The 14,362-nt window shown below is 35.7% G+C and overlaps 1 protein-coding gene across 1 annotated transcript; it reads right to left on the reverse strand.

The window, feature by feature from the left end:
• Positions 1 to 232: 232 nt before the first annotated feature.
• Positions 233 to 3,052, reverse strand: LOC114410640. Its single transcript, XM_028374594.1, has one exon. The coding sequence runs from the start codon at positions 3,050 to 3,052 to the stop codon at positions 233 to 235; it is 2,820 nt and encodes a 939-aa protein (XP_028230395.1).
• Between the last annotated feature and the right edge of the window lie 11,310 nt (positions 3,053 to 14,362).

Consider the following 14,362-nt stretch of genomic DNA (forward strand, 5'->3'; position numbering starts at 1 on the left):
ATCCACGATTCTTAATGTCAATGTTCTCAGCCGTGTCGTTGTTCTACTCCTCTTGGAAGTCGCCTCTGATTGACCATCGGACTGTGGAGGAGACGTCGGATCTGTGGCCATGATCCTGTAAATAAAATACACAATTAATATTAACGATTACATTTAGACATTAACAAAAGCAAAGGCGTAATACTAACATAATCATTATATTTACACATTAAACAAAGCATTACTTTCGCACTCAGCCTGTAGGGATGTTTTCCCATAGACCTTCATCATGATCTACACGATTTGCATGTCCATCATCCACTTCATCAGCTTCATTCATTGAAGGCAATTGTTTTGAAAAACTAGACATTTGACCAATGTCAAGGGTTGACTCATCATTATGGTAATTCATTCCACTTGGTCTTCCTTGCAGAGCCACAGACAAACTTGAATTACATGGATCTTGTACATAGAAAACTTGTCTGGCTTGTGCTGCCATAATGAAAGGTTCGTCTATATATGCCACCTTACTAAGGTCTACCAAAGTAAATCCCAATGGATCTTGAAACACACCCGTTGTCCCGTTCACCCACTGACACTTAAAAACAGGCACTCTAAATGATGTATAATCAACCTCCCAAATTTCTTGAATGACACCAAAGTAAGACATGGATGCTCGAATGGGGTTGTTATCCGATGTACTGGAAAAGTGCTCCGAATCAGCATCAACACAGACCCCACTGTTTTGTACCGAACTTTTATCATCTTGGGACTTTGTGTAGAATGAATAATTGTTAATGTCATACCCCTTCCATGTAGGGACATTCAAATTTGGGCCAATGGCTAACAATGTGAGTCGTCTGGAAACACTTTTATCAGCAAGTATTGTTTGTCTAAACCAATTTATGAAAGTTTTGTTGTGCTCTTGCAATACCCTCATCATGTTCATTTTGGGGTGACTATCTCTAACATGTTTTTTGTGAGCCTCTATGTACGGAAACACCTCTGTTGTGTTGTTTAATATATACAAATGTGCTTGTGACACGTCATGTCTAGTCATTGTCACAACATTGTATCCACGAGTACCCTTGCCGGCTATTGGCTGGTCATGCCGGGATGCAGGAACACCGACAGGTTTCAATGAGTCAATGTACTGTGAGGCAAACTCAATGCATTCTTCAGCAACGTATCTTTCCACTATTGAGGCCTCTGGTCGATGTCGATTCTTCGTATAACCCTTTAAGACCTTCATGTACCGCTCAACTGGATACATCCATCTAAAATACGTAGGACCACAACACCTTATTTCCCTTACCAGATGAACAACTAAGTGTACCATAATGTCAAAAAATGAAGGAGGGAAAAACATCTCCATTTGACAAAGGACAACGACAACCTCATCTTCCAAAGCATCCAACTGTTTAGGGTCAATGACCTTGGCACATATAGCATTAAAAATGAAACACAAGCGACTGATTGCAACACGGACCTTCTCAGGCAATGTTCCGCGGATTGCAACAGGCAAAAGTTGTTGCATTAACACATGACAATCATGTGATTTCAAGCCAACCAACTTAAGCTCATTCACAGACACAAGACTCTTGATGTTTGAAGAGTAGCCTTGTGGGACTTTGATATTACGCAAGCATTCACAAAAACTTCTCTTTTCAGCTGTTGACATTGTGTAACAGGCTGGGGGCAGATATGTCCTGTTACCTTTTGAGATAGGATGCAACACTTGACGTATACCCATGTCAACCAAGTCTTGACGACACTTGAAACCATCCTTTGTCTTGCCTTTAATGTTTAGGAGGGTCCCAATTAAAGAATCACAAACATTTTTCTCGACATGCATGACGTCTATACAATGCCTAACATGATGATCGGACCAGTACGGAAGATCAAAGAAAATAGACTTCTTTTTCCACATGTTTGAAGTGGATGATGGTTTTTTTTGGGACTTGCCGAACATATTTACGACATCCTTGACCCGCTGATATACTTCATCACCAGTTAATGGATTTGGCGCGGTTTCATGTTCTTGACTTCCATCGAATGCCTTCTTCAAGCGTCGATACGGATGATACTGTTTGAGAAATCTTCGATGCCTAGTATACACAGTCTTCTTTCCATGTTTAAGTTGGCGGAAACTAGTATTCTGCTCACATATAGGACATGCGTGATGTCCTTTGACACTATATCCACTTAAATTTCCGTAGGCTGGAAAGTCATTGATGGTACAAAAAACCATTGCACGCAACTTGAAAGCATGCTGCAAATTTGCGTCCCATACATCAACCCCTTCATCCCATAATTTCCGCAAATCGTCAATTAACAGTCTTAGATATACGTCAATATCATTACCTGGTTGTCTTGGACCAGCTATCATCATACTCAGCATAACATACTTTCGCTTCATGCACAACCACGGAGGGAGATTATAAATGAACAGCAAAACGGGCCACGAGCTATGGTTAGTAGTTAAGGTTCCAAATGGGTTCATTCCGTCCGTTGCAAGACCAAGCCTTAAATTTCTAGGCTCGGCCCCAAATTCAGGATACAGACGATCAATTGCCTTCCATTGCGGGCTATCTGCAGGATGTCGCATCAATCCATCTGATTTTCTAGTATTTGCATGCCATATAAGGTTCTTTGCATCTTCCCCATTAGCAAACAACCGTTTAAACCTTGGTATTATTGGGAGATACCAACACACCTTTGCTGGACGGCGGTCGGCGTCTGAGACTAGTACAGTAGAATCTCCGTTGGTCGGTCTGTACCGAGAAACCCCACACACAGGACAGTAATCTAGTTCAGCAAAATCATCTCTGTACAAAATGCAGTCATTACAACATGCATGAATTTTTTCGTACTGCATCCCAACTGGACATAAAATCTTCTTTGCTTGGTAGTGATTCTTTGGCAAGATGTTATCAGCAGGAAGCATGTTTGTCAACAACATCAGCAACTCACTAAAACTCTTGTCACTCCACCCAAATCGAGCCTTCAAGTTAACCAGAGCTAACACAGCTGACAATTTTGTGAAAGATATGCAGCCGGAATACAAAGGCATTTTTGAATCAACTTCTATGTTGTCATACAACGCTGCATGTGCCTCTTCAAACCCCTCTTGCCGGGATCACGAATCATTTCTTCTATAGGATTTCCGCTGTTTGTAGTAACATCGTCAGCCTGTGACATGTCAGCTGTATCGAGGGATTCCCCATGCCATATCCACTTTGTGTAGCTACGAATTATTCCCTCACAAATAAGATGAGTTCTTATGTCATCAATTGTTTGGCGCCTCCCATTTCCACACTTCACACATGGACAAAAAAATTTTCCCCACATAGGTTGCGCTTTACTTTGAGCAAACAGCAAAAACTCTTCAACACCATTCTCGTACTCTTCAGTTATACGTGATGCGTTCATCCAACTTCGATCCATGTTACACCTTCTATGTCAAACGTTAGTGGCTTAGGGGTTACTTGACATGCATCACAAGCATAGAGCACCAATTGCAGTAGAAAACACACCAGAACTGCACCTTTTGTACAAAACGCTGCAGTGGAAAACACATTAGCAATTGCAGTTAGTTGGACCAGCAATGCTAACAAGAAAAATGGTGCATGGCTGTTTCAAGGGATTCGGCATTTTTCAGTTTGTTGGCCTCTATTACCAATGCTTATAAGAAAAAATGAAGAAAAACTGCACAAACGACAACATCGAAATTTAATGACGAAAGTGGTGCAATTGAAATTCAACATCATTTTTTAAATATTTATAAAATCAAATCAGCTGAATTTGGGAAAAATAATCTATGTCAAAGTAGTTGATTTCTGGTGGTAGAAGAAATTTCACTTCCTAATGGTGGCAGGATTTAAAGAGTATCTTTCAGCAGCAACACAATAACTGCTTTAATGATAATTTAAAGTGGAGGGTGGGTACGGGGTCCAATATTAGTTTGCGGAACGATTTATGGCTGTAGGACAACTGTAATATCCAACGAAAGTATCCCCAATTATATGTAATAAGTAAACAGAAGAATTTTCTAATTAATTCTATGGGAGAATTTGTGGACGGCAGATGGGAATGGAAGTTATCTTGGAGAAGGGACTTTTTTGACTATCAAATACAAATGGCAGCTGACTTTGTAGATGAGATTCATTCTGGTCACATACATGTTATTTGCAACTCTACAATGACAAGGAGACTTTGGTGGGAGCCTTTGAGATGGGTTAATAGAGTGGGTCCTTTTTCCACAGACCCAAAGAACCACTTTTTGCAATTCACTCAATGGAACAACAAAGCTAGTATAAACAACAGATGGAAATTTCTGTGGTTAGCTCTATCCTTCTTCGTCTGGCATCATAGAAATGCTATGATTTTCAAGAACCAGCCGTTTGATCCTGAAAAGGTTATCGATGATACCTTGTTCCACACTTGGTCTTTGTTAAAATGTGCAGAGAAGGACTACACCAGGGACTACACCATCCATATGTAGCAGTTGCATGTGGAGGTCAACACCAGGTTGTCTCATGAACGACAACTCCATTAGCCATCTTCCAGCGGTCAATGACATGGTGTGCATGCAACGGGACTCGAGAAATTTGAACACCTTGCAATACATGTTCTGGGGGTGGTCGGGTAAGGACATAAAAAGGCGGAGATGAAGAGATTTATTGTAGAATATTTCAGTACACCTAGTACTGAATTTTATACATAATATATTTGCTTTTTGCCTTGCAAAAAAAACAACAAAGGAAGGGTAAATGCTGACACCTCTTCCAAGAGGTGCAACATACATGTAATTAAGTTATGGGGTGTAGCTGGTCCACAATACCATCCTCAAATTCAACCACAATTGGGGTTAATTTATACTTGTTCCTATAGTACCTATGGTACTCTCGTAATTGTATGATATTGGCACAAAAATACATAATAAACATCATACTAGACAGCTCAAAAGAACAATTACACGGCATGAATATGAAGGCATTAAACGAATACATGCTTTCAGGCATCATACATGTTTGTGATTTGTGGAATTTCAAAAACATATTTTAAACTATTACTAGAAACAATAAACACACCTGCAAATAATGAAAGGAGTTCTTTGGTGATTCTTTGGTGCCTGATTCAGCCTGAAAAATAATAACACTTTGGTCAATCAACCGCTTCTATGACAAACATTTGTGTAATATGTAGAAAATAATTTGTGGCAATCAACTTGATATGATACAGAATTAAATTGCAAGGCATTTACTAAAGAAAGCAGTGAAGACAGAGTTCCAACAGTCATATATAAAGCTCAAATGATGGAAGAAGGTCTTCACTACATCATATTCTTTCTAGCTATATAAAGCTGAAATCATCATTGCAAGACAGGAATATATAATTAAGAAATGGCTCCAAAAAAACAATTAGTGTAAATTTTGAAATGGAAATGTTCCAATATGATCTGATTTGTATTGTAGAAATTATTGTCCTAGCATTTGGATGGAATCTCTATGCCCTTGCCCTGTTTCATTTGACATGTACTTAGATTTTGCTTTCCTTTATTGAATCTGATATCACAACATCATATCTTGGCATCTACAAATTACAGCTAGCATTTGGATGATGCTCTGCTTTTACTTTGGTCATGGCTCAAGTCCAACGAGAAAGATTTTACACTTCACTTTAATCAATGTTCTTCCAATGTAACACTAGGTTTCTGTACTTAGCTTGGGAGTGTGGGGGCTGGACTTTTGTAGCATGGGTTAGGTAGCAGGGTGCTATGGTGCTGGCTTTGTTCCTACTAATAATCATAGGAACCAGCTGGCCCCTAAAATTTGTAACTTCAGTACCACTGGTACTCATTATTAATATATCATATCTATGTTTGCTGACAAAAAAAAAATTAAAAGAAACTATTTGTGTAAATTTTTAATATGATTAAGCATATAATGTAATATAAATTACTTAATTTATATGTATAAATTTCATAATAGTGGTTATTCCACTATCTACTATCCTACTATACCAGTTTTGGGGTGAAATGCTCTGCATCTGTATTCAGGAATTGATAATGATGCATACAACTCTCATTGACCATATTAGCCCAGAAAGGGAGCTTGCACTAGCCTAGCCTGAGTCTAAAGGGTGAAGGTTCCATGTGATGGGGTTAAACTGGTGGTATATTGATGGAAAATTTAATGGGATCTTAAATTGTGACCAGTCCTGATATCAATTGGTGGGAGGTATTGGTTTGATTGACTTAGGGATATTGTTGAAAATCAACCTATTGTTCATATGGAATTAGAGGTCAATTTGTTTTTTTAATAGGGCAGAAACATTTATCAGGCTGGAGGGGTAGAGAAGTGAATGTGCAACGGGATGGGTTGAGGTTGAGTACAACATGTTGGATTCTATATCCAGATGATGCAAAGGCCCAAGCTGTTCACTCAACAGAGGCAATGGAGCCTGATAGGGGGGCACATCAGGATTGACTGAGTTATATCCGAGTGCCATGGTACACAGTCCTTGAATCTCTGAACACAGATGGAGCTTCATAAAGGGCCACATCATGGTTAGTCAAGACATATCTGGACGGTACACTAAGCAAATGGTTTTTTTTTCCTAAAATACCAGAGAATGGAGTTCTTGCTCATAGTAATGCCACCAAAAATAAGAATCCAAGGAATGTAATTAGAAACCTTGGAACAAACACCCCCTTAGATATTGGGAAAAAACTCTAACAAATGAATGAAATTAGAAACCAAGGAATGTCTATTTTTCCTTGATTAGTAATATCAGCCTGTAGAGATTATAAAATTTGATTGCATCATACAAAGAAGGATTGGTGTAACAGAAAAGTGCAACAATGAAAGCTTTCTGAACCAAATTCTCATACAAGGATGTGAGAAAATGGGCTTCAAAGTAGAGTCTGTGGCTATAAATTCGTCAGCAGATGACTATTGTGGTTCATGCTGTTATGGTTGCAGAACAGGAGATAAGAAGGGAACTGACTCCACTTGGTTGGTTGATTCTGTAGGCAATGGTGCAGTGATCCTCACTGGATGTAAAGCTGAGAGATTCATACTTGAAAATGTAAAGAATGGAATGAAGAAAAAGAAGTGCTTAGGAGTGATTGCTGCAGCAAGTTGGAGGAATAAGGTAAGAAAGAAACTCCAAATTCAATACAAGGTAACCATCTCAGCATGTGGCTTTCTCAAGACTCGTCCTCTAATGATTTCTAGTGGACTAGTATGCTACGAAGACATAATTTGCACCAAGAAAATAATTAACTAGAAACTAAAAGTTTGCAGTGCAAACCTCCTATCATTTATGCTAAAACACACTGCATTATCCCATCTTCGCGATGAGTCCATGACAACTAAGAATATAGTGAGATTTCAACTCATGTAAGCAGACAAGAATAGACCATAGTCACTGTTTACATTATTTCCTGTTTATATAAATTTCTCGTTAAATATTTAAAGAAAAGGAAAATAGTAAAGTAGAGCTATTCACCAAAATAAATTTTAATATATAAATAACAATAATAAAGAAAATCATTAAGGATTACGTTGTTTATGCCCCTCAATAACTAAAAATTTTCAAATTGAAATTTTATATTTTGTTTCAATTATTTAAATTATTAATAATTGGGAAATAAATAATTTTAAATAATATTAAAAATGTTGTAAGGAATATATCTAGTGGGAGAGCTATTTTTAAATGATTGTGAGTAAAAATAGTAGGCTTAAATATATTTTTGATTCCTGATAAATATCTGATTTTGCGTTTACTCTTTAATAAATTTGTATTTTGCGTTGAGTTCTTAATGAAAAAAAATAATTTTATTTTGACCCTTAACACTTATTCTTAGTTCCTAATAAATTAGTAAATTTTGTATTTACTCCTTAATAAAAAAAATTATTTGTTATTAGTCGACACTAAAAAAAAATTATTATTTTATTATGGAGTATATACAAATTAACTAATTTATGAGAGATTAAAACAAAATATCAAAAATAAAATATAAAATTGTTATTTTAGTAACGACTCAGCGTAAACCAAAAATTCATTAGAGACCGAAGAGAAAAATGAAATATTTATTACAAATCAAAAGCCAAAATAGTAAATTTCCTTCACTTGTATGATTTAATTAATTTATGATATTTAAAATTTATAATAATATTTTGAATAATATGTAAATATAAATAACAATTAATTATATGAAAACTATTAAAATTAAATATTATTTAAAATAAAATAATTAATCTTTTATTCTTTAATAGACAATTCATATTTCATTAGTAATTTTGTTACAAGAGTTGCTTAAGGTGTTTATTAGCAGTATCTTGTACTTGCGAGAGAAAAACATACTAATTGTTATATTTTGTAACATAAGTATTTTTTTTTCTTAACATAATCATACAACATTAATTGATCATAGAAAAAATATATTAATTGTAATAAATATCTACAAAAATGATATTTTTCGAAAAAATTCAATCAGTCTTTCATTGAGGGTTTCTAATGATATTAATATTGCTTGTTGTAAGTATATTAAAATTAAAAACTATAAAAAAAAATTCATTGTTATTAATCAACACATTAAAAAATAGAAATTACATATTATAAATTAATCAAGTAGAAACACATGTGACAAACATGTCTACTAAAATGAATATCTCTACACATGAGAAGGTTATTAAATAGACCTCACTTTGAATTTCAATCAATAAATAATTTTTTTGTACATATAAAAAAAGCAAAAAAAAAAATCACTTAAATATTATATATTTTAAAATCTAAAATTTTCATGTTCTTCCAAAGAAATTGCTGGACACAAGAGAAAGCACCACCAACCAATCTTTATTTGATTTCAAATCGTGAAGGTGGCCATTGCATATGGAGAAGATACACAAAGTTACCAACTTACCAATCAACAAAAAAAACTAAGATACACAAAGTTACCAACCAATAACAACCCATAAGAAAATTTTATATTTTTAATCATTTCTAAACGCACAAAGTATATTTAATAAACAAAAAGTACCTTGTGGTTGTGGCAGCAATAGATTCAAAAGCTTGTTCAGTCCTTATGCTTGTGGCAGCAATACGTTGAAAAACTTCTTGAGTAACTCTTCCAATTGATATAACTTCCTCTGAAAAAATGTAACGAAATTAATTCAAACCCACAATAAGAAGCTTTGTTCACTGCAGTTTCAAATTTCTGCTTTATTAGTCTTCTTTTTTTTTATCAGCAAAGATAAATTATATATATATAACCTGGAAGTACCAGAGGTACTGATTACAGAGTTAGTCACCATAAAAATGGTTCCTCAGTCAGACATCATAAGTCTGATTGGGAACCAAAATATGGGAAGCAAAGTATACATATATTGATCCCTACTCCCTAATGAAACCCCTACTGCTGCAAAAAATGATGTCTCAAGTTACTAGACCATTGACTAAAATGTAATGTAAAGTCCTTCTCCAAATTATGGAGCCAAGTCCACATTAAGAAAGTCGCGTCTTCAAATTACCGAGATTGAAGTTCTTCTAATAATATCCCTAATCATATAACAATATTTAATTGTTTGTTGTTAAGCACATTACTATTTATACACTTTAAATTTATGAAGCTACAAAGTATAAGATTTTTATGATGATATGTTAAAAATAAATTCTGAGTCACTATATGAAAACAAAAACAATGGTATCAATTTTTATTTTGATCAGCAAAGATATTATTTTATAGATATGTAAAGAGTTACCAGAGGTACTATATTACAGCAGTATGGGTACCATAGAAATGGTTCCAAAGTCAGACAAAACAGGTCTGAGAGGGAACCAGTATATGGGTACAGTAAATGTACATCTATTAGTCAAAAATATGTATCCTCTACTGATGCAAAAGCCGTGTCTAATGCTACTTGACCATTGATTAAAATGGATAGTAAAATCTTTCTCAAAGTGCCTGAGCCACGTCCATAGAGTGAATATTGCATCTTCAAATAGTTTGTTAGCATTAAAGGTTGCATTAGAGAACACTATGTTGTTCCTAAGCTTCCAAGTGGACCAAGTTAGAGCCAACCACCAGCATTGCCATCTCTGCATCCTAACACTATGCTGTTCCTAACACTATGTTGTTCCTAACAATGGTATCAATTGAATAATAACTACAATTAATGACTCTAATTTGTTAGGACTAAGCTCAGACATATTTCTTTCTCAAAGTTCTATTCCAGCCATGACCCAAGAGCATTTCTTTTAGACTTTTCCAAAACCTAGTGCCAAATAATTATCCAACTCGAATAGCAGTTGTTGGACTCTAAGTTTCAGTTCAAGCTTAACAATCAGTGTCATACTATTGATCAAAACAAAGCAGGTATAAATATGCAATACTAGACTCAAAATATGCAACAAACACTAGACCTAAATCAGTGTCACAGAAATTGGAAGAAAATATTTTATCCAAGCACAAACTTCAAGCCTTATTCCATGTATTGGGGGGAAGTTATGGCTGGCCATATGGGTAGAGGTGTCATAGAGGAGCAGGTATGGAGGAAGGGACCTTGGACTGCTGAAGAGGACAGGTTGCTTGTTGAGTATGTCAGGTTGCATGGTGAAGGCAGATGGAACTCTGTTGCTAGGCTTGCAAGTAAGAAACACCAAACTTTTTTCACTGTTTTGTTTCTTAATATATATGATTGGATTTTGACATTTATAAGTGACAATATAGCAAAAAAACAACTGAAATTGTTTTCAACTTCTACTGTTCATGTTGGCTACATTCATGTTCACCGGAAGCTCTTCATTTTGAAAATTATACTATTGTCTGGTAGAAATTATGATATGATCTATGTATCTATAGTTTTAGTCAATCTCTACGTAATACGTAGTTGAGTTTTTCAATTCACAATAAAGACTAGATAAAACTCAATATGTATCATGGCTGAAACCATTAATCTCTTGGTGCTTTGTAATTTTAATCTCTGGTACCACTGGTATTGGTTTACTTATTAATAAAATATATATATATTTTCAACCTTCCAAAAAAAAAGGATGAGAGTTGGAGAAATTCTGCACTTGTCACTGCTATGGTGCAATCTGTGATTCGCAATACAAATTTATTCTCAATCCACTCTCCAAGTAACTCTTCCTCCCACATAAATAACAGTCTTTTCCACCTTCAATATCATCTCACACCTCTATCCCACCAGCTCCCTGTATCAGCCACCTAATGACGAATTTGTCTAATTCTCTGTGAGGTAGGTTACAAGTTAATTAGTCAATTAATAAGTTTTTTTTTCTTCTCTTCTCTTAATATTTGATGCATAATCATAACAAAAAGACATCAACTATTCAAGTACAATCTCGATTGACGTATGTACGAATGATCTTTGTGGGGTGGTTGGGGGCAGGAAACAAGGATAGATGGGTGGGCCATTAAATCATTGCTAAATATCTATGCATAAATAACCAGTTCACTTGGCACCTTTGTGGTCACAAGCTCACAGAGAAAAAACACTCATTCCAATATAGAAAATCTTGAATCATGGTTTCATTAGGTGAGACTCAGATTACTCCTAATTGGGTATTGATTCTCTCCCCTACAATGAGTCTCATACAATGCAATACAGAACAGTCAAAACCAGCCATAGAAAAAGTAGAATCCAATCCAGCAATACAACCATACTGTAATGTGCTTTTGAAGTGCAGCATTATCATAAAAACATATGAACATTGGTTTTATTATTACGAATTGCATACCATAATTTTACTGTTATGCAGGCGTTCAACAACAATGAGTGCAAAGGGATACCATAATTTTCAGATTCAGAAGAAACGCACCTTTGTGTACTTAGTTTGAGGGTGTGACCTTCTTCTACTTAGTTCCAAATAGCACCCTGCAGTTCAAACATGTATACTATAGTAACTTGTTTCACACAATTAATTTTTTTCAAACACTACTACCGTAACATGAACAATGAGTGGAAAGGGATACAAATTGGGAAATAGGGTTTTTGTTTTATGTTAAGGTACAACCACAAACAATTCAAATACTAACAATTAAACACAAAAGAAAAAGATTTTCACAAAAAATACCAAGACACAACTCAAAATAGTGGACATGCTTACCTTCACCAACACTGGAAAGGTCTGAAAAACCCACGACTTCGCCTGCGTCGCGGTAGCGGTGGTGGGAGCAGCGGGTCACAGGGACAAGTTCTTCACGGCGACAACCTAAATCTCAGGCTGGTAGCGGGACGGACTTCACGGCGGTGCTAGGTTTTTCAAGGGTTGCAGTCGAGGCGCTAGGTTTTTCGAGTTGTAATTCAGGCAAGCAAGGGCGCTGGTGCTTTGTTGCGAGAATATATAAACTCAAAAATCTACGACGGTGATTCGTAACACCGACTTTGTATTTTTATTTCTACGACGGTCCAGCCATCATGACCGTCTTTGATGACTTCAACAACGACGGGCTTAAATACAAACGTCGTTGAACATGAAACGCTGCACATAAAAACTTTAATAATTACGGAATTGCCACCGTGTTGACAACAACGACGGGTTCTTCAGGTCCGTCTTAAAAACTGTGTCGTAGAAAGGCCTTTTTGTAGTAGTGATATTTTGCATTAGCTTAGCCGATGCTAAATTAAATGAAAATGTGTCCTCAGGGTAGCGCCTCCTATATTCCTATGTGACAAAAATACTCATTCTGATAAATGCTTTGTTGACCAACTCATTATGGTAAATATTTTTCGTTTTTAACCCATTTTAATGTGAAAGCCTAACAAATCACTTCTTCATTTTCCTTCCCTTCCTTGTTCCAAGGTCACTCAGCAATGGCCAAAGTTTCCTTCAAGTAGAAGTTTTCCGCCAATTCCTAGAAAATCTTAGGGTTCTTGCCATCGATAATGACCCAAAAGTTCTTGAACTTTATGGGAATGTGTTGAAAATCTTCTCTCAAAGTTCCTAGCAAGTATTAGGGTTCTTGCCATCGATAACGATCCAAAAGTTGTTGAATTTATCATTATCAAGGTTAGATACACAAGATTTATTTTGTTAACTATTGCTTAGAGAAAGATGTACAATCCTTTTTTTCAATAAATGATAGTTTTTTTGTTGCATTGTAGTTATCACATGCACTGAATCTGGTGAGTAAAGGAAAAATTTGTATCTATGTAATCATCATGGTTCACATGCCAAACATGAATGGCTATGAATTCTTTCCACATGTCAGCAAGGAAATTAATGTTCTTGTTATCAGTATATGTAAAATAGTTAGTCCCAGGAATTCTTGCATAAGTATTGAACTTCTTTTACTTATCAAGTGCAATAAGCTATTATGCGTTGATGTCTCTTGATCACAACAAGAATACTGTGCTAAAGGTTGTTCAACTTGGGGCTTGTGATTATTGGATTAAACCTTTGCGTGAGCATCAATTCAAGAATATGAGGACGCATGCATGTTATAAGGAAAGTGATCGAGGCCGTACCCGAATCAAATAAACATTAAAATACAGTATCTAGGAAGTGATCCTAGGTTGTCTCTCAGTGAGCAATGATAAACCAAAACGTTCATAACATGTAATAGTGAAACAGCAACGAATTGGGGGGGGGGTGTTTGTTTTTGCAAATTAAACAGCAAGCAAACTTGAATAAGAAAATAACAAAACTAAAATATGTTGTTTCCCCTTGATTCAAAAGCAAGTCTCTTAAGCAACACATACACCAATTAATCCTTCTCACATGTCCATTAAGCATGAACGAAACTGATCATTAAGCATGAACGTAAATTAAGCACAGAGACAATTAATCAAGCATTAAGCATGCATGGATTAATAGCAACAAATACAAAGCAATTGGTGAAGGGGAAAAACTGATCAGAATTCAATAGTAATAACAAAACCTCAAAGAGAGCCGTGCTTGATCCTCAAGAGAAAACAACATTGGAGACTCAGCCTTCCATTAATCAGTAGAAATGAAAACGAATTCCAAGGCAGAAGCAGAAAACAAAATTGCAATTTGAAGTAGAAAACGAAATTTTATTGCTACGTGAACAGTGCGAGTGAACAGTAACACGAAACTGAAATTGCAAAACCCTAAAATTTTTCTCCTATCTCAACAGTCTGCCTTCTACTAAAACCCTGGTGTTGTTATAAAGGTCATCAGCCCCAAAGCTTACAAAAATCGTTTTTAAGTCCAAGCCCAAAAAAAAAATAAAAATTGGACGAAATAAAATAAAATTGTCTGCTCTCTTCAAGTCCAAGCCAGTTCAGCCCAATTCCAGATCCAAGCCCAATTGCTTATAATTCTCCTGAAATGAAATTAAAAACACAAAATTAGTCAAGTAGGCCCAAATGATAAAACTGCATAATTA

This window comes from Glycine soja, chromosome 4, assembly GCF_004193775.1.
Source record: "Glycine soja cultivar W05 chromosome 4, ASM419377v2, whole genome shotgun sequence".
Taxonomy (NCBI): domain Eukaryota; kingdom Viridiplantae; phylum Streptophyta; class Magnoliopsida; order Fabales; family Fabaceae; genus Glycine; species Glycine soja.